This window comes from Carya illinoinensis, chromosome 12, assembly GCF_018687715.1.
Source record: "Carya illinoinensis cultivar Pawnee chromosome 12, C.illinoinensisPawnee_v1, whole genome shotgun sequence".
NCBI classification, from domain to species: domain Eukaryota; kingdom Viridiplantae; phylum Streptophyta; class Magnoliopsida; order Fagales; family Juglandaceae; genus Carya; species Carya illinoinensis.
This window is the reverse complement of record NC_056763.1, coordinates 25,026,103-25,043,922: the sequence shown is the minus strand read 5'-3', so window position 1 is coordinate 25,043,922 and position 17,820 is coordinate 25,026,103. Positions and strand designations below refer to the sequence as shown.

Genomic DNA, 17,820 nt, shown 5'->3' with positions numbered 1-17,820 from the left:
AGGACGTATGATTTGACAGCATTCTCTTCGTTTCTATTATGTTTGGGTTTAATAGCATAGGAAGTTGGTGGTCACATAACATCCCCAAGTCATCAAAATCCACTACCAACATGCTGGAAGACAGAATAAACAGTAAAAACATCATAGCACTTAGAAGAGAAATGTTAAGTCCCTACATAAATTTTCTACAAAGAGTAAGTAGTTACACGCTGATTTGGCGAAGTCTTTGATCAGCTAAAAGTTTGGTAAAATGTTCAACTCATGAGAAAGTGTGCGACGCATTAACGACCACTTTTGCAGAACTCTTGGTGCAGTGAAAGTTAAAGTATTCAGGACTCAGGAGTTTAGAATATAACAAACAAGCAGCAGACGATATCTACCATCTCTTGAAACTAAAGCAGCAAATAGCTTGGTGCGGTAAGATTCCAAAAAAAAGAAAAACACACGATAGACTAGCGACTCGTGTTCTGTGTTATCTGTGCTCGCAGCATGGACCCTCGCAAGCTATCTTTGAAATCCCTGTTGTAGAAACTACAACTTTGCATAACAAAAGGACCGCTACATTAGTGTCACAGGCGCTATAGACGGTGGTCTCCATGAGTCAGAAACCTCAGTTTAGTGATTAATCTTGGGAACAACCCAATCCATGAGTCAGAAACCTCAGTGCAGTATACATAAAATCTTCCAGAGACTCCGAGGTTCTGTCCAACTCTATATACGCTAGGATAAACATGACATAATCCCCACGATGACAAAAGATGGTGCAGCATCGATGCACAGGACGATATTAATTGGACTAACCAGGGATGGAAAACATCTTTACATGTTGTGTGTGTGTGTGTTTGAATATAGATAAACTGGAATGGTTAATCAGTCTCGGGAGCCAAAAGAGTTCAATGTATTGGAGGACGAGGAGCACGCGGGCGGACAGGCGTCTTTGATGGGCTTACCCTGAATGTGCAAGACACCAAAAATCAATTCAATACATGAAGGAAAGAGTTATATACTACAAAATATCTCAAATAGAAAAATTGAATTTCGGATTTGGGAATGAATGAACAAACAACAAGACCTTATAGGCAGGGAACCCAGAATCACACCGCTACAGTTGAGAGCAGCAATTGCACTTTCAGCCTGCAGGTGATATATTGAAGTTTATATTGCCATACATTGCAGCTACCAACATAGAGGTCGAGGAAAACTGAGATTTGACATTGCATGTGACCTAAACCCACTTAAATAATTAAATATGGTCATCAGTCACACAGGGCAGACAATCTCAAAAGGAAAATGATAGTACGACTACCAAATATGCCCACCAAAATGTGTCCACTCATATATTTTTATTTTTATTTTTTTTAATGGTTAAGGAAGTGACTATTAATGAATTTATATTTTTTTAATTTTTTTCTTAGTGGTTAAGGATGTTTAAAGAATGCTTAAAGGAAAAAAAAAAACGCATTTATACTAGTGTGCACATTTGGTGAACACATTTGGTAGTCACCCTGTCATTGTTCATCTCAAAAATGTGCAACGTGACTTAAAATTATAAAGCTGAGCCTTTGTACGAACACTGCAACCAAGTGGTCTTGTTAAACAACCTTAGGCCCAAGTCCTCCACTATAAAGTTGATCATGTTTACAATTATGTAGTCCTAGAAACCCCATCCTGGAACCCATCATGTCATCTCTCCTGACAAGTCTCATAAGGCATTTGGTCTTCTCAAATAGGGCACCACTATAGTCAGCGCAACAGATCACATTTGCCTTGTAAATATCATAAAGACATTTTATATCACAGAGAGGTTAATGAATAAGAATGTTCTTGTTCAAGTAAAGAAATATATATTTTTTTTTTGTCGGGGAACCTCCCCAAGGCAGGGCCCTTTGGACCCACCCCAGCAGAGGTAGTATATTATAATTTTCATTGGTTTAATATTTACAAAAAAATAATGTCACTCTAGACAAAAGTGCGCCACAATCGGGATCAATCCAGGGGCAGTATAGTCTTTTGCGGAAAAACAAACTGAGCATATGAACTCATGTCAGCCAAAGTGGCTCATATTTTGCCAACTCAAAGAGTAAGTGGCTCATAACTTCTTGTTTGTGCAACAAGGAATGATCAAGATGTTTCAATATTGGACACACCATTACATTTTACCTCCTGTCTACCTCATTTCTGAACCAATAGCACCAATTAGTTTTTCTTGTCGGTCCACCCAATTTATCAAATCTGACTACACTTTCTTGTCGGTCCACTTTTCTTGGTCCAAATCTACTCACCACTATAAATGGTGCAAAACTCGTCTTATATCTATAGCTATGACCCACTTATAATGACTTATTGGCCTAATCAAATTCATAGTTTTGCCCTATTTATGTGTGTCGAATATAATTTTTTTATGAGTAATATGCAATAAGTAAATTAGTAACAATACAATGAAAAACTGCTGAAGGGAAATATTCTATTGAATAAAGAGCATATCCTCATTGTCCTAGATCTGGGAGTTCAATCAACAAATCCTTCAACTGTTAGCACTTTAGCATGAGATCGTCTCATTAAGAGTTAAGGGTATCCTTTTAAGTTATATGATTGTGGATAATATCACCATGGCAGAAATTATCAATACAGACTACAGATTGAGACATTGCTAGCATACACCAAAAAACAAAAATTGTTAATCACCAATTTCTATTGTTCCTTTATTTGACTAGACACAACTACATCCAATCCACAAATACAACTGTTGACAAACCTTATCCTAGGCAACTATAATCAAAGAAAGAGGTTTAAATCCATATAGAAGAATTTATCAATTCAATCCCAAATTACTCGAAGATTTTTTTTTTTTTTTTTTTTTTTTATATAAGTCCAAATTACTCAAAGATTATTATCATTAAAATATAAGCACCAGCCTCAAAACCAGCAAAAGTTATACAGAATATACAAAAGAAGGCCCATGAACATAGTTTGAACTATCTCATTTTAATCTAACATAATCAGCATAAGGGAGTAGCAATCTCTGCTATCTAAGTAGCCCTTACGGATTTCTCAATCACATTAGTCAGTACAATCCTTACTGTTCACCAGAGAAATTTTTCTCATCGTTAACAGGATTTGGCCTAGGATCCAACTTTCTTTCCAAGAACTGGTCATTTGAAAACTCTTCATTTCTTACAAATCTTGATGCTTTAAAGGAACAAAACTATGCATGAAAAACAAAAAAGATTCAGCATGCAGTAATAAAGAAAAAGGAGCAATTACCATAAGAAACTCAACAAAAGCGATACGGGTGGAATGGTTGTAGTCCCCTAGTAGCCTCAGGCGAAAAACCTGCATTTAAGAAAAACAGGTTCCCGCCCCCATTAGTGAATTTCTTGCAAATGGTAATCCATCAACAACAAATAAAATTTCAGAATCATATCAGAGGGATGATCACAGACCTCTCCACAGACTGATTCAAAAAAGAGCTTGACATCAGCTTGAGAAACCTGTGAAAAATGAACCAAAAATAGTTCTGATAAAGATGATCTTGCAGGCACACCACAGACCATATTCAATGATAGAAAACTAAAAAAGATCACCTTCTTGTCAATATTTGTACAATAGATAGTTCTTGCACATATCTCACGTTCATCTTCTGTCTGAAATCGTGAGAACCAATCAAATCAATACAAAATAAAGCAATGGCCGATAACAAAAAATGCAATCTTTAGAATAGGTAGGCTCCCTCACCCTAGGCAAAAAAGTTGGGTTAACCGGTGCAATAGCTGTTTTAGAAGGCAGCACCCTCACAGGGTAGAATCCAAGCATCGTCCCCGACAGATCTAAAGCAGCCCTTGCACTTTCTGCACAATGAACAGAGCCATTGATTGAGTAATCATCACAATTCATCACCACTCAGAGAACTTTTAACTATGCACAATATAACTACACATTACCTTCATCGGTAAACTCAATAAAGGCAAAACGAAGTACAGAATTAGGGTCACCACATATTCGACAGTCAACAACCTTCAAGCATAAAAGCACTTGTTCAAGACCAAAATCTCAACCACCCTATGCCAAAACCATATGTAGAAAAAGTTCCATTACCATTCCACAGTTGATAAACAGAGCTGCAAGCTGTTCTTCTGTGACCTATGTCCCAAAAACCAACACATGAATCTTGTTACTCATGAAAGAGACTGAACTCAGACATTAACCACGAACTACAGATAACAACTGGCAACCAAAGGCGACTGTTATACCTGTTGATCAATGTCAGACACATAAACAGTCCTCCGAATGGACTCCTCTCGCTGAGCCAAACCTGTCCTGGTGTTCGGTCTCCTTTTCCCTTGATTATAATTCTTCCTCTGAGACTAACCCCGACCATGAAACAATTAATTGCTAAAACCCGGAAACCTAAACCCTATTAGGGTTTTGAACCTGAGAAAAAAAATACTCTGTACCCAACTAAACCCAAAAACAAATTTTTTTTTATTAGTAAAAACCCAAAAACAAACTTATCATGCTTCAAAGACCAAATTATCCTGCAAGAAAGCTATCATTTTTATGTTCTTTTTTCCATTATTATCTCGATCACCGAACAAAGGATCTACAAGACAAGAAAGGGAAATGATATTCATGTATATATAAGGCATACCCGTCGGCCGGCGTTGCCATTAATAAACTCATTCCCGTTGTTGCCGTACATTGCCAAGTTGTTAGCGTGGAATCCATCATTCAAACCAATTAGCGACGGAGGCACAAACTCCTTGGCCATGGGGTTCAGCTTCGAGAACAGCTCCTGTAACTCCCTCAAGTCCCGATTGAAGCTCTCTCCGCCGCCGGTCATGGCGTCCCCATTCCTCGCGAAATCCCTTTCGTTGGATCGGTGGGCCACGATCTTCGCATCGAAGCTCGTCTGGGGCATCTGGCCGCCGCTTACGTGTACCGTGGGAGTAACGTAAAGCGGCTGATCGGGATGGTGCATCAGAATCGGGACTTCCCCGTTGTTTTGTAAGCTCTGGGGGTCGATAAGGTGTCGCACGTGGCCGTGGTTGGTCTGATCGTAACCGTTCAATGATGACGACGGTGCCGCAGCTGCACCCCCTGATTCCAGCGAAGGAATCTCCAAGCTTCGGCTCGAGGAGCCCACGCTCAACACCAAGTCCACCGCAGCATTCTCAACGACGGCCATGATGATCCGCTCACGACGAAAAAGTTCTCTGATCTTTGATCAAAAAAATCAAAACCAAAAGACAAAGTCAAATATTTTTTCGAAAACACCGAAAAAAGGAAAAAATGAACCGATATGACACAGTAAAAAGGACAATTTTCTAAATATCTAATTCAACATATAGTAATTTACCTACAGTGCGTTAATGTTCTGTTGGGGCCCGGGGGTATGGGTTTTCTGGGTATTATAGGGTTCGAGGTTGTTCGGTTCGGATAGCGATGCGGATCTGCTTCACATCGTCCTAGAACGACAAGCGGAGCGTGCTTCTTGTTCAACTCAGATTACTCCGCTCCGCTTTGCAATGCTCTGGCCCTTCGCACATGTGCGCGGACGTACACAGACAGCACAGAACGATGAAGTTTTTCTTTTTCCTGGGCCCTTTTCTTGGGCCGAAATAAACATCTTTAATACAAAAGTAGAAGAAAGAACAAGGAGGGACCATCCTCCTCAAGCGGAAAAGCCCACGACGGTGTTGAATGGTCAGATTATGCATAGCTGGCCAGCAGGAAAGCATCTTCAGTGTAATTTTATAACAACTGTTAAATAGAAAATAATTTGTACACTGTGTAAATTCTATATAAAACTTCTGATAAAATATAAATTCATAAAAAATAAATTTATTTATAATATATTTTATTTTATTTTTCGAAAAATATATATAAAACATGTACATTATCTAACAATTTTTCAATAAAATGAGTTATTATATTTTTAAATCAGTATATAGAGTATACAATCCACATCACTTAAATGTTAAGATTTGATTTATAATATTTATATTTAAAAATTTATATTCTAAATTAAATTGTGTTGTATGAAAATGCCTTATTAACAATGTTTACTATAATAACTTATAAATATAATTTGATTTATAAGTCCTGTGACATCGCAATGTGCTGTTACGCGACTTAAATTAAAAACATAAATAGATGAAATCTAAGGTTTTAGTCTTTATTTTTTTATATTTTTATACGACATTTTGTTCTGAATATAAATTTTTTTAATAAGATAAGTTGCACCGCATTTTGGTGTTAGAGCAAAGTGAGTGATCTAAATTATGGGCTATAGTAGCATCGCTCATTGAGATTATACAATAGTTATTCACATAAGTTGATAAGTTTTAAGTAATTTTTTTTTTTTTTTTTGTAAATGATTGCTCAAATTTTAATCTGTCTTGAAAATAATAGTAGGTATAAATCTTAAGGTTGAAGTTTTGCGAAGACCCTTCGTAGAAAAGACGGTCCAAAAAAATAATTAAAAAAAATATTCTCAATACTTTTTTTTTAATAGATCCATTTTTTTTTTTATAAATAGTCTGCACAAGATTTATATACTCAAAACTTGTATAAATTATTATGAGTTTCGTTATTGGTCATCCATATACACTATATTTATTTTATTTTTTTAATTTTATTTTATTTTATTATTCCTAAACTAATTAATTTCTTCTACTCATCATTATTTGGTAAGAAAGAAAAATAAAAAATAAAAAAATTATGCGTGATGTGTAATGTGAGGATTCTGAATATAATCTTTCTTGTAATTTTAGCCTTTAGGGTGTATAAACACCGTTTCAAAGCAAGTAAATATGAGATCCATATGAAAATTTTATTTTTTTAATAACAAACTCTATTTTTTAAAAAAAGTACGCAACATTTATATACTTTAAAATTATATCTATCATTCTTTATTTGTTATAAATAATTTTTACATAACTCTTTAATAAAGTATGATTATATTTTTAATTCAAATGTATCAAGATCATAAGACTTTTAATCCTAGATATAAGTTCAGGGTATGCAAGTTTATGCAATTTTTTTTAAAGAAAAAAGTGAAATACATTATAAAAAAATATATATATATATGTTTCCGTGCGAGTCATATATTTTGTCAAATTGTCTAATACAGGGCTTGCACGTCCTAATCTAAGTCTGTATGAATTAATTTTTAAAAGAAATGATTTTTATTAAGCTCTGTCTACATATTTCCAATGGGTGCTGCTTCTCAGCCTGCTTATTTTGCCCTGTTAAAGTTATCACTACTTTAAATTAGTTTTTTATGCGTTTTTAATTTTTTAAATATTAAAAAACTGCATAAATATACTGGTGGTAACGTTTTTAATAATTTAGAAAGAAAAATTATACTCATTATTTCTATACATCATATTTATTTTTATTTTTATTTTTATGAAATGTGTAATATACAAATTTAATTAGTTTAAAAAAATAAAAAAATATAATACATAATGTATAAGAATGATCAGCAGAAAAATTTATTATTAAAAAAATTTAAATATACTAATGATAATTTTGAGAGAATAAAATGAAGAGACGACTAACATTGTTCATTTTTAAAATAAATAAGAAAATTTTATGTGCAGTTATTTTTGCGGATTCCTTTGTGCACTTTAGTGATATGATTAGTTGTGTATTAAAAAAAATTAATCCAGCTAATTATATCAGTAAAGTATATAAAGAGTGCATAAAAATGACTGTATATAACATTACTCAAATAAATAATATGAAAATGTATCGCCACTTAACACGTGAAATATGGCATGCGTATGCCACGACAAGACACAGGCCGCTCACGTTGGACACAGGGCCTTCGCCACGTCAGAACATCTAGACGCGCCGTATTACATGGTGCAGCCTGGTTGATCAGTTAGTTGTATAATATTCATTTTAAACCTATTTTTTAACAATGAATTTCTTTAAATTTTAAAAATAATACGTGTGATTTATATGGAGAGTGAATTTTAACTAAGTCATAATTATAAAAGATGTGATCACAAAAATATGAAGGAAATTTTCTTTTAAATAATAGATAAATCTGCGAGATCTTTTGTCTTCATAAAATGATAAATAAATCAAGAATAATGATAAGATGATTATTAAATATATCTATTAAATACGCACGTTAATATAAATGATTTTTCTTAATAATTTTTTAAACATCCTAAACCAGTAAACAAAATATATAAATGAGCATATTTGGTAAACCGATTTAATAGTCACACTGTTATTTTCTGTAAATTAAATACTCAACTATAAAATTATTTATTTTATATTTATTCATTGACACCGTCTAATGTCAAAGACATTGGCACAGATAATGCAGTTGGCAATCGGGTTTTTAGGACAAAATCTTGAAAGATAGGGCAAGGCATACGCATTTCGATTGTACCGTCAGTGTTGTTCTGAGAAAATCCAGGAAAAAATGAAAATTTGACAGAAAATGGACAAAAAAAAAAAAAAAAAAAAAAAGGTCATAATCAGCTCCAGGCATGGGAAAAGTAAAACAGTTGGCATTACATAAGGCCTTCTTTGCAAGTTCCTTTCTTGGAGGCTTTAAAAGCGTTTGTGTCTCAAGAAATATATAGAGGACAAGGTCGTTGGAGCCTGGAGGTCCGTAAAACAATTTTCTCTTGTTAGTTCTTGGTCTTTCTTTACCAGATCATTTTTCCTCAACCCCTGCAATATAGGGTCTCCCAATCCTGCAAATTTCTCTTTTCCTTCCTGGATATCCCTCCCAGCTCCCCCGATCTCTTTCTTCCCTCGATATTTTAACCTAAGGTTCGACCAGTTCGTGAATCTCGGACACCTTTTGGATAAAAAAAACTCCCAAGTTTTAAGTTTTATTTTATTTAGATTTGAGATCTTCATCTGATTTTCAATTGGCAGGTTTTGTGAGTGATCATGACGATTCCGGATTCGGGTTTCATGATGGAAAACGGGGCGAGTTGCTTGCCGCATCCGCCCGAGGAAGAGAATCGGATCGTAAAGGATTTGATGAATATCTCCGAAAATAATTTGAAAGAAGGCAACATCTACTACGTCATTTCCAACAGGTACTTTTTAGTTTTTGGTCATTTTTTAAAATACATATCACACACATTTACACATACATATACATCCAGTTGGGATTTTCTAAAGAAATGATCGTTTGCACGATGTTTCTATGAAGAAACTATGGTGTGTTGCTCCAGGCATATCATTATCATGGGCAATAATTGTCATTGCGATATTTGTAGTTTTTCCCCTTCTTTTGCTTGCGAGTTTCGGTGTACATTCGGAGGGAGAAGACGAAAATTTTATGAAGTAGTAGAATAGAAGATCACTCTGTTTTAGGTACTTGTATAAAATACTTTAGTGGACGGAGTAAGGTATTAAATGTGGCTCTGTTGTTAGTTTTAGGGTTTTAGCTTGTTGCGGGCAGATTGGTCCTCTAGGAATTAGGAGAGAAAGCGTTGAAGGCTTTACATGGTAAATACCTCCAGTTTCGATTTTGTATAGTGGGCTCAGGACGGGTTTTTGGTGGCTTCTCTTTGTCTGAGGGCTGGTTTCAACTTTGAGTAATGGCTACTAATGTACTGAAATATAATTTCTCTCTCTATTTCTTTTTTCTGTGTTTTAAGTTGGTGTCACTAATAATACTTTCTAAGTTGCTTTTTGATCCTGAACGTTTAATACTAAAAGGCTCACGTTTGTGATTGCAATTGGTCGAAATTTTCTCTAGGTGGTTTACAAGCTGGCAGAGGTATGTTGGTCAGGGCAATGTTGAATCAACTGAGAAGCAGTTATCGGGTTCTCGGCACTCGAAAGTGGTTCCTTCAAAAATGGCAGATAGACCTGGACCAATTGATAATTCTGATATTGTTCTAGACATAAACGATCACGGGAGCAATGATTTAGAGGTTCGAAAATCTTTGCATGAAGGGGTGGACTATGTTTTAGTTCCTCAAGAAGTTTGGGAAAAGCTTTTTGATTGGTAAATTTTACATACAATTTAAATTCTGTTCTTAAATAAATACCGTCACTGTTTATTTTTCCCATCTTTTTCAATTGTGAAGGCTGTTTGTTAATTTGAAGAAAATTTATTATTTTTTATGACATGGGGTCTCACTAAGGTAGGGCCCTTCAGACCCCCACACCCCCCTCCTCCCGTGGGAAGCAACCCCAGATTCACAACTCCACTCGCTAAAACCATGTATAAGGTAATATAAGAGACCTCCTATTGCAGTATTGAACTAAAGATGTCAAGTCTGTAGCTCATCCCCTGCCCTAACACTAGGCTGCCTGCACTCTGACGGGTGATTTGAAGAATATATATGACATATTTAGTTTAAGGAATAATGTAAAGTTTGTACTTAGAGGCTGGAGTCACTTACATACATGTCTTTTGTCTGATTGTTGTGCATGTGGAATGTGCCTCCTTTGGTGCTATTTGTTTCAAATGTTAACTTATCAAATAGAATTAAAAAGGAGTCATATATAGATATGGCATCAGTTATCACTAGTTATTCTTGTAATGAAATTCACCACCTGGCATGCTTTTGGTCATTCAATGTGAATATGCTCACCTTTAGTTCTCACATTCAACGATGTTTGTGTGGCTTGTTATTGTTGAATGTATTTCATTGGGAATGTGAAATTATGTCTTTGGTTGAAGCCCCACATGTTCAAAGTGCAGCCATGACTTGAACTCCATATTGGAGGGTAGGATGTACCACAGTAGTACAGTAGTTTGTGGGTGATAATTTTCTCATTTTGTTTTTTCAAGGTACAAAGGAGGACCGGCATTACCGAGGAAGTTGATTTTACAGGAAGGTGTCAAACACCAGCAATTTAATGTGGAGGTTTATCGACTTTGTCTTAATTTGATTGATTCAAGAGACAACAGCCAATCAGTTGTAAGGTTAAGCAAAAAGGTACTGGCTTCTTCTTCTTTTTTGCAGGATACTTTTCTCTAGATTATACATTCTTGTTAGTACTTCTCTCTTTTAATTTTACAACGCTTTTGAAGTGTTTGGAATGAGGATAGTGTGTCTCCATGAATTTAATGCTTTGATGGTCTTCCCTTTTCTAGCTTTTTGGTTGTGCCAAAAACTTGTGGATTGTTAATTTGTCAAACTCAAGAACCACATTCCTTTTGTTTTTTTTTTTTTTTTTTTTTTTTTTTTTTTTTTTGTGCTTTTAAATTAGGATTTTCACATTTGTGAGTGCTTGTGAAGTTTGAACCATACTGTTTTTACCTCTTTTTTTTTTTTCTTTTTGTTCTCACTCCTATTTTTCAGGCTTCTATACGTGAACTTTATGATAGGGTGTGTGCACTTAAAGGAATAGCACAAGGAAAGGTGCTTCTCTTTTTTCTTTTTCTTTATTTTTTCCATTGGGCTATTGTTTTTGGTTTCTTTGAGGTAATATAAAGTTCCTTTCTTGTTGGTTATTGGTTTACAGGCTTGTATTTGGGACTACTTCAATGAGCAGAAGCATGCACCTTTAAATATTTTAAACCAAACCCTGGAGGAATCACACTTGCAGATGGATCAACATGTGGGTACTCTGGCAACTTATTCATCCTATACATGATAAGCTCAAATAAAGCTTTTTTTGGGGCTTCGAATTTCAGTGGAGATGGTTGTTATAATTTTATTGCTTCTATTAACTGACTATAGTTGATACCTTATTACCTTCTGCAGCTTGGATGCTAATGATTAGTTTTATTGACTCTGCTAGTTTTTTAGCATCTTGTTTCTGTCTGAACTTCAATCTGTTTAAGAATCTGGTCAGATTGCTGTGACTCTTAGGCAAGTTCTTTTGTGTCATGCTTGTTCTAAACTTTTAGGTCTCGTTTGGTTACGCAGTTCAGATGAGATGAGATGATTTGTTGAAAGTTGAATAAAATATTGTTATAATATAATTTTTTAATATTAGTTTTGTTTTGGGATTTGAAAATGTTGAATTGTTAATTATATTTTGTGTGGGAATTTGGGAAAGCTGTAATGATTATATGAGATAAGATAGCTTGGTTTTGTGCAACCAAACCAACCCTTAGTTGGGTGGGAAGTAGAAACATTGCATGAGCTAAAAAAATGTTTTCTTCTATCGGTAACTCATAGGAACGCCTAATTTCTTTTGAGCCCATGACTTTACCCTCCATCTGGTTCTTACTGGGGGAAGATGTTCCATTTTAGTTTGAGTTTGTTGGTGAAACAATATGAGGTAACTATAGTAACTGTGTCACAAAAGACGGAGAAAGTGATAAATGTGATTCTGTAAAGATATTAAGTGAAATTTTGGAAATGCCTATTTTTTTCAACAGACAGTATACTATTTTCTAGTAGAAATTTGCTGCCATACTGTTAATAGAATGTATATTACTTGTTGGGATGTAAGTTCTATGTATTCTTTAAAGATGATCTCCAAATTTGCGTTTTTGGGGATTCATGTAAATTAAACCACAGCTGCATTGTTGATGCATTATTTTCTCCACAGATCCTTCTGGAGGTACAAGTTGATGAACATTATTCTTCTCAATTTGGCATGGATTCAACAGGAAATGAGTTAGCTCTGGTACCCCTAGAACCTTCAAGATCATCTTTGACAATTGCAGGGGGCCCAACCACATCAAATGGGCATTCAACCGGTTATGGTTTTAATTTGAATCAAGGAAGTGCATTGAGCACCGGATTTAGTGATATAGATGGTAGATATGATAGTTATAACTCTGGGAGAAAAGGAGAACATGGAGGATTAGCAGGACTGCAGAATCTGGGGAATACTTGTTTCATGAATAGTGCCATTCAGTGTTTAGTTCACACGCCCCCTCTTGTTGAATATTTCTTGCAAGATTATTCTGAGGAGATCAACAAAGAAAATCCACTAGGAATGAATGTAGGCCGTCTATTCTTCCCCTTCTGCTTGTTTCCTATGGATTGAGATAAATTATGGCTCATTGTGTTGGCTGGTCTTTCAACCATCTAAAATGTAAAAATTCGCTGGCATTGTGCAGGGTGAGCTTGCAATTGCATTTGGTGAGCTATTGAGAAAATTGTGGTCTTCAGGGCGAACAACAATTGCTCCACGTGCATTTAAGGGGAAACTTGCTCGATTTGCACCACAATTTAGTGGTTATAATCAGCATGATTCTCAGGTTAGTATTGCAAAATATCAAAGTTCTTTACGTCTCTGCTATTTTTGTCAGTTGATATTAGCCATGCTATATTTTATAGAGACTGTTGTCTCATCATACCTGTATTATATTGTGGGAAGAAAGTCAATCTGAGGAAATCTTGGAAAAGCTTAAAAAAGTACATAGACTTTGTTATGTGATTTTAGTATCTCCAGAATTCCATTTTTTAATCCACTTCATATGATTAAGTTTTAAAAAAAGGTTGGTTGTTCCCTGTACAATCTTCATCCATTCCTAGAAAGTCTGATCTATTAGTTCTATGCTACTCCGTTCCATCTGATAGTTATTTGGTAAATGATTGTGTAGGTAATTATATTTAGTAATTGTATGTTGTATTATGTGCAACATCTGACTGCATAGTTGTTTAAACATGGCGAACTGTATTTTTGTGCTTTAGTCTTACTGCTTGTTTGTCAATTACATGATTGCTCGTCACATTTAATATTGAGTAGCCTTTTAGAGTTACTGTTGTTTGTTCTCAGTGATAGTTTGTATTTTACATTACCTTTATGTATGTTCTAAATGATGATATTTTTTCTCTCTAGGAACTTCTTGCCTTCTTACTAGATGGGCTGCATGAAGATTTGAATCGTGTCAAACAAAAACCTTACATTGAAACGAAGGATTCAGACGGTCGACCAGATGAGGAAGTTGCAGATGAGTGCTGGAAGTATCATAAGGCCCGGAATGATTCAGTAATTGTTGATGTTTGCCAAGTAAGCAATTCTTTTCATGTGCATCGGTTTTTCATAGGATTAAAATATTCAGTCCCTGTGATCAAGTCCGTTTCATAGCCAATATGGTCAACCACATTTGAAAATTGTGCTTTTATCAGTATGGCCTCACCATACTGTTAAGAGATTTTTAATCAAGTAGGAGCCTTCAAGCACCTCTATAAATATGGTTGCTCTATAATCTTCTAGCCTTCAATGCTAAATTATTTTATTTATAACAAAATAAAGATCTTATCAGAAAAATATTTTTAGTATATTGGGTATTTTTCCTATTAATATTTTTTGAAAGTAAAGAAATTTTATTAAAGAGAGCAGAGGGGTGCAATGCAATTACATTGGAAGTATAGAAAGGGAAACGCCCAACTAGCAAGAAGAAGAGGAAGACAAAAAATCTTTTAAAACTTTTCTGGTAATAATTTTAGTAACTAACCTCAAGGTTTGATTATTAATGAAGCCATTTTGGGAAGTAAATTGGCTTTAGGTGTTTAGTCCAGCTTCCTTCTTCTTCTTCTTCTTCTTCTTCTTTTTTTTTTTTATATAAATAAAGATGAAATTTTTACACCGTGCTGCAATCTTAGGATTAAATTTTGTTTCCTAGATACTCTTTTCTTAGACTCTCAATATCCTTATAATTTTTCTCAGGGTCAATACAAGTCCACACTGGTTTGCCCGGTATGTGGCAAAATCTCAATTACTTTTGACCCATTCATGTACTTATCATTGCCACTTCCTTCAACTGTGACGCGGATAATGACGGTTACTATGTTTTATGGTGATGGAAGTGGTCTTCCTATGCCTTACACTGTGACTCTGTTTAAACATGGTTGCTGTAAAGATCTTACCCAGGCATTGGCTACTGCATGCTGCTTGAAGGGTGATGAAAGCCTTCTGCTTGCAGAGGTAAGCATGTCTTTCACTGCTTTTGAGGTTTTTTTTCTCTCTAAAGTAACTTTTTCACTTCTGATAAATCTCGGAGATGAGAACTTTCTTTTGATTTTGTAGGTTTATGAACATCGGATCCATCGATATTTTGAGAACCCTTTGGAACTGTTGGCTTCAATAAAGGATGATGAACATATTGTTGCCTACCGAATATCCAAAAGGGGAACAGGAAGAACAAAGCTAGAAATTATTCATCGACTGCAGGAAAAGTAAGTTTAATTCCTTCAATCTTTGGCTACTTGCTTTCCATTTGGTAATTTTACATTATGTTAGAAATTTTCTTAGTAAAAGCCTGTTTTGGATGGCCCACGGTCTTGTGATTGGATTGAATGAGAATGTTGACCCAGCCCAGTGCAAGGATTTTTTTGTTCCTTATAGTTGGAGCCCCGTAAAGGAAAGGAAAAATGATTTACACTTGTGTGAGAAAAGAATGCCATAGCGAGAAACATAATTCAGAGCCTCTGCGCCTTCCACAGCATCCCTAAAGGCCTCTCTATCTAGGGAGCTATAAGCCCTATTTATCAGCAAAATAATTTAAGATTGGAAGCTGAAAGCTCCCTTCCCTATGTTTAATAATTGTAATAATATAAAATAGTAAAGGGTTGAAGGCTACTTGTTAAAAAAGGCTAGCCCCCTTTTCTTTCTATAAAAATTAAGAAGCCTGTGCACAAGAGAGGGGGAGAGGAATGCTTCTTGCATTTGCTGTGCCTATGGTGCCAGCTCAGTTTTGATAAACAAATTTGTACTAAGTATGTGAGTTCTTTTGCAAAGGCTCTAAATGGGTGTCTGTGAGTGTTTACAGAGAGGAGCAACTGCCTTCTAGAGAGGACTAATGATATCTAGTAATTGTCCACGTATTGATTAAGTTCTTCAGTCCTTTTTTTTTTCCTGGATCAAATTTTCTCACCAAATGCTTTTATTTGTTATATGTAGATGTACATCCGACAATCTAAAGGGTGGTGGTAGGAAGCTTTTCGGAACCCCTCTGGTGACTTACTTAGGAGAAGATGCTCTAAATGGAGCTGGTATTAGCATTGCTGTTTCTAGAATGCTGTCACCTTTGAGGAGGAGATATTCTTCTTTGACTAAGGCTCATAGCAGTGTAGAAAATGGCTGTGTTTCAGAAGCTATGGACGAACCATTGGACAGCTACAATGCTCAGTCTGTACCGGGAGACCAATCAATAAACAACACAGAAGTAGAGGAAACATCTAGCAGGGACTTATCCTTCCAGCTCTTTTTAACTAATGGAAGTGGTTTGAGCTGCAAGCCAATTGAGAAGGATTCTTTCATAAAATCAAGTCAACTTGTTAAGGTGTTTCTCGACTGGAGTGACAAAGAACGTGAATTATATGATTCCAGTTACCTCAAGGATCTCCCTGAGGTTCACAAGACTGGGTTCACTGTGAAGAAAACCCGGCAGGAAGCTGTCTCTTTGTTTTCATGCTTGGAGGCATTCCTGACTGAAGAACCTCTAGGGCCGGATGACATGTGGTAGAGTACTTAAGTCCTGACGATGGCTTAGATTATATAATTAGGAATTTTTTCCACCAATATTCCTCTAATATTGGACAATGTTCTTGCCTCATCCTATCTTTCAAATTTTAAATGCAGGTATTGCCCAAGGTGCAAGGAACATAGGCAAGCAACAAAAAAACTTGATTTGTGGATGTTGCCAGACATCCTTGTTGTTCACTTGAAACGGTTCTCCTACAGCAGATACCTGAAGAACAAACTAGATGCTTTTGTGAATTTCCCTATTCGCAACCTCGATTTGAGCAAATATGTGAAGGGCAAAGATGGTCAATCTCACGTTTATGAGCTATATGCTATCAGCAACCATTATGGTGGTCTTGGTGGTGGGCACTACACTGCATATGGCAAGGTAAAGGATACGATAACTAATCCAGTTTATTTTATTTTATTTGTTGTGTTAAATTTTAAGTGGGAGATACTCGTTGAGACTCTGCGGTACATGATTGGATATTATTAGGCACTGGTTCTTATGGCTTGACTTTGCAACTTGTGCAGTTGATCAACGAGAATAGATGGTACCATTTTGATGACAGTCATGTTTCTCCAGTGAGTGAAACTGACATCAGGACTTCGGCCGCATACCTGTTATTCTATCAGAGAGTTAAAAGCGATCCAAGGTCAGGAGCAGGAGAGTAATCCCAGTCTAACATGGAGTTTTGAAGGCAATGATTGGGGTCATTTTGCTGTTTCATTGCCTTTGAGCTTCCCTTTTACTATGTGTAGCCAACTTTGTTCAGGCATCAAGTCCATAGAATGAAGGAGTCTGCTTACTGGAAAAACATGGAACTCTCAGCCTTGAGATACATGTCACTGAGATTGGCGTGGACGAGATTAAAAGTGGGAGCGGTTGCGGAACATCGGCTGGTGGGAGCAGGGATGGTGACTCTTATCAATACCGTCTATATAGTGAAAATTTTGGCTGGCTATTAGGTTGCTGATAGTTTCCTGCCTGTATGTTCTATGCCAGGCTATGTAGGGCGGCCGTAGTCAATTCTCCTCATCACCTTTACAAATTGTCCTTCCTCTAATCTTTTCAACACTTCATTCTATTGAACAATGAAAACCATTATTTTTCATTGTCTAGAAGATATGTTGTATGAGCATAATGTAAGCCGGTGAAAAGTTTTTGTACTGGCATGTGCACTTGTAATGATAAGTTTGAAGACAAAAATGCAAAGAAGAAACAAACCATAATAGCATATTCTATAGATTCACGAGGGTTTGTTATGATTCCTTGCTTCATTGAAGCCCCATCCTCTGTTTAGTAGGATTTGTGAAAATTGCTACAGAGCATCTATCTCCTCACCTTGTAACTTTACATCATAAATTATGCTAATATACTCAGATTTTAAAAAATTGAAGATCCTCTTCAGTAATAACATAGCTGAAAGAGGAGCCACAACAAACACA

The 17,820-nt window shown here is 35.8% G+C and overlaps 2 protein-coding genes across 4 annotated transcripts; one reads left to right on the top strand and one right to left on the bottom strand.

The window, feature by feature from the left end:
* Nucleotides 1–126: 126 nt before the first annotated feature.
* LOC122289788 (polyadenylate-binding protein-interacting protein 12-like) lies at nucleotides 127–5,573 on the bottom strand. Of its 2 annotated transcripts, none has more exons than XM_043097071.1 (11): nucleotides 5,357–5,573; nucleotides 4,649–5,218; nucleotides 4,251–4,364; nucleotides 4,096–4,140; nucleotides 3,942–4,014; nucleotides 3,736–3,848; nucleotides 3,585–3,644; nucleotides 3,444–3,491; nucleotides 3,265–3,333; nucleotides 1,073–1,134; nucleotides 127–951 (listed from the first exon to the last, which is right to left on the bottom strand). In XM_043097071.1, exons 2-11 carry the CDS (start codon nucleotides 5,183–5,185, stop codon nucleotides 894–896), a joined length of 1,179 nt encoding a protein of 392 aa, XP_042953005.1. In that variant the 5' UTR covers nucleotides 5,186–5,218; nucleotides 5,357–5,573; the 3' UTR covers nucleotides 127–893. The 2 variants fall into 2 exon arrangements, with proteins under 2 accessions (XP_042953005.1, XP_042953006.1); XM_043097072.1 differs by having other exon boundaries at nucleotides 5,361–5,573.
* A 2,910-nt stretch (nucleotides 5,574–8,483) lies between these two features.
* On the top strand, nucleotides 8,484–17,640 carry LOC122289757 (ubiquitin carboxyl-terminal hydrolase 9-like). Of its 2 annotated transcripts, none has more exons than XM_043097023.1 (14): nucleotides 8,484–8,631; nucleotides 8,908–9,074; nucleotides 9,743–9,994; nucleotides 10,787–10,934; nucleotides 11,301–11,360; nucleotides 11,464–11,559; nucleotides 12,502–12,900; nucleotides 13,019–13,159; nucleotides 13,744–13,914; nucleotides 14,575–14,832; nucleotides 14,935–15,083; nucleotides 15,808–16,368; nucleotides 16,489–16,759; nucleotides 16,906–17,640. In XM_043097023.1, the coding sequence occupies exons 2-14, from the start codon at nucleotides 8,923–8,925 to the stop codon at nucleotides 17,044–17,046; spliced, it is 2,799 nt and encodes a 932-aa protein (XP_042952957.1). In that variant the 5' UTR covers nucleotides 8,484–8,631; nucleotides 8,908–8,922; the 3' UTR covers nucleotides 17,047–17,640. The 2 variants fall into 2 exon arrangements, with proteins under 2 accessions (XP_042952957.1, XP_042952956.1); XM_043097022.1 differs by having other exon boundaries at nucleotides 8,572–8,799.
* The last annotated feature ends 180 nt before the right edge of the window (nucleotides 17,641–17,820 follow it).

What these genes read in the sequence shown, in the direction of transcription:
- LOC122289788 (XM_043097071.1), bottom strand. Translation starts at nt 5,185, where the DNA reads ATGGCCGTCGTTGAGAATGCTGCGGTGGACTTGGTGTTGAGCGTGGGC. An exon ending in TGTCTGACATTGATCAACAG is followed by an intron (nt 4,141 to 4,250) that starts GTATAACAGTCG and finishes TTTGGGACATAG; the next exon opens with GTCACAGAAGAACAGCTTGC. An exon ending in GTACAAATATTGACAAGAAG is followed by an intron (nt 3,492 to 3,584) that starts GTGATCTTTTTT and finishes CATTTTTCACAG; the next exon opens with GTTTCTCAAGCTGATGTCAA.
- LOC122289757 (XM_043097023.1), top strand. Translation starts at nt 8,923, where the DNA reads ATGACGATTCCGGATTCGGGTTTCATGATGGAAAACGGGGCGAGTTGC. An exon ending in ATAATCAGCATGATTCTCAG is followed by an intron (nt 13,160 to 13,743) that starts GTTAGTATTGCA and finishes TTTTCTCTCTAG; the next exon opens with GAACTTCTTGCCTTCTTACT. An exon ending in CTAGGGCCGGATGACATGTG is followed by an intron (nt 16,369 to 16,488) that starts GTAGAGTACTTA and finishes TTTTAAATGCAG; the next exon opens with GTATTGCCCAAGGTGCAAGG.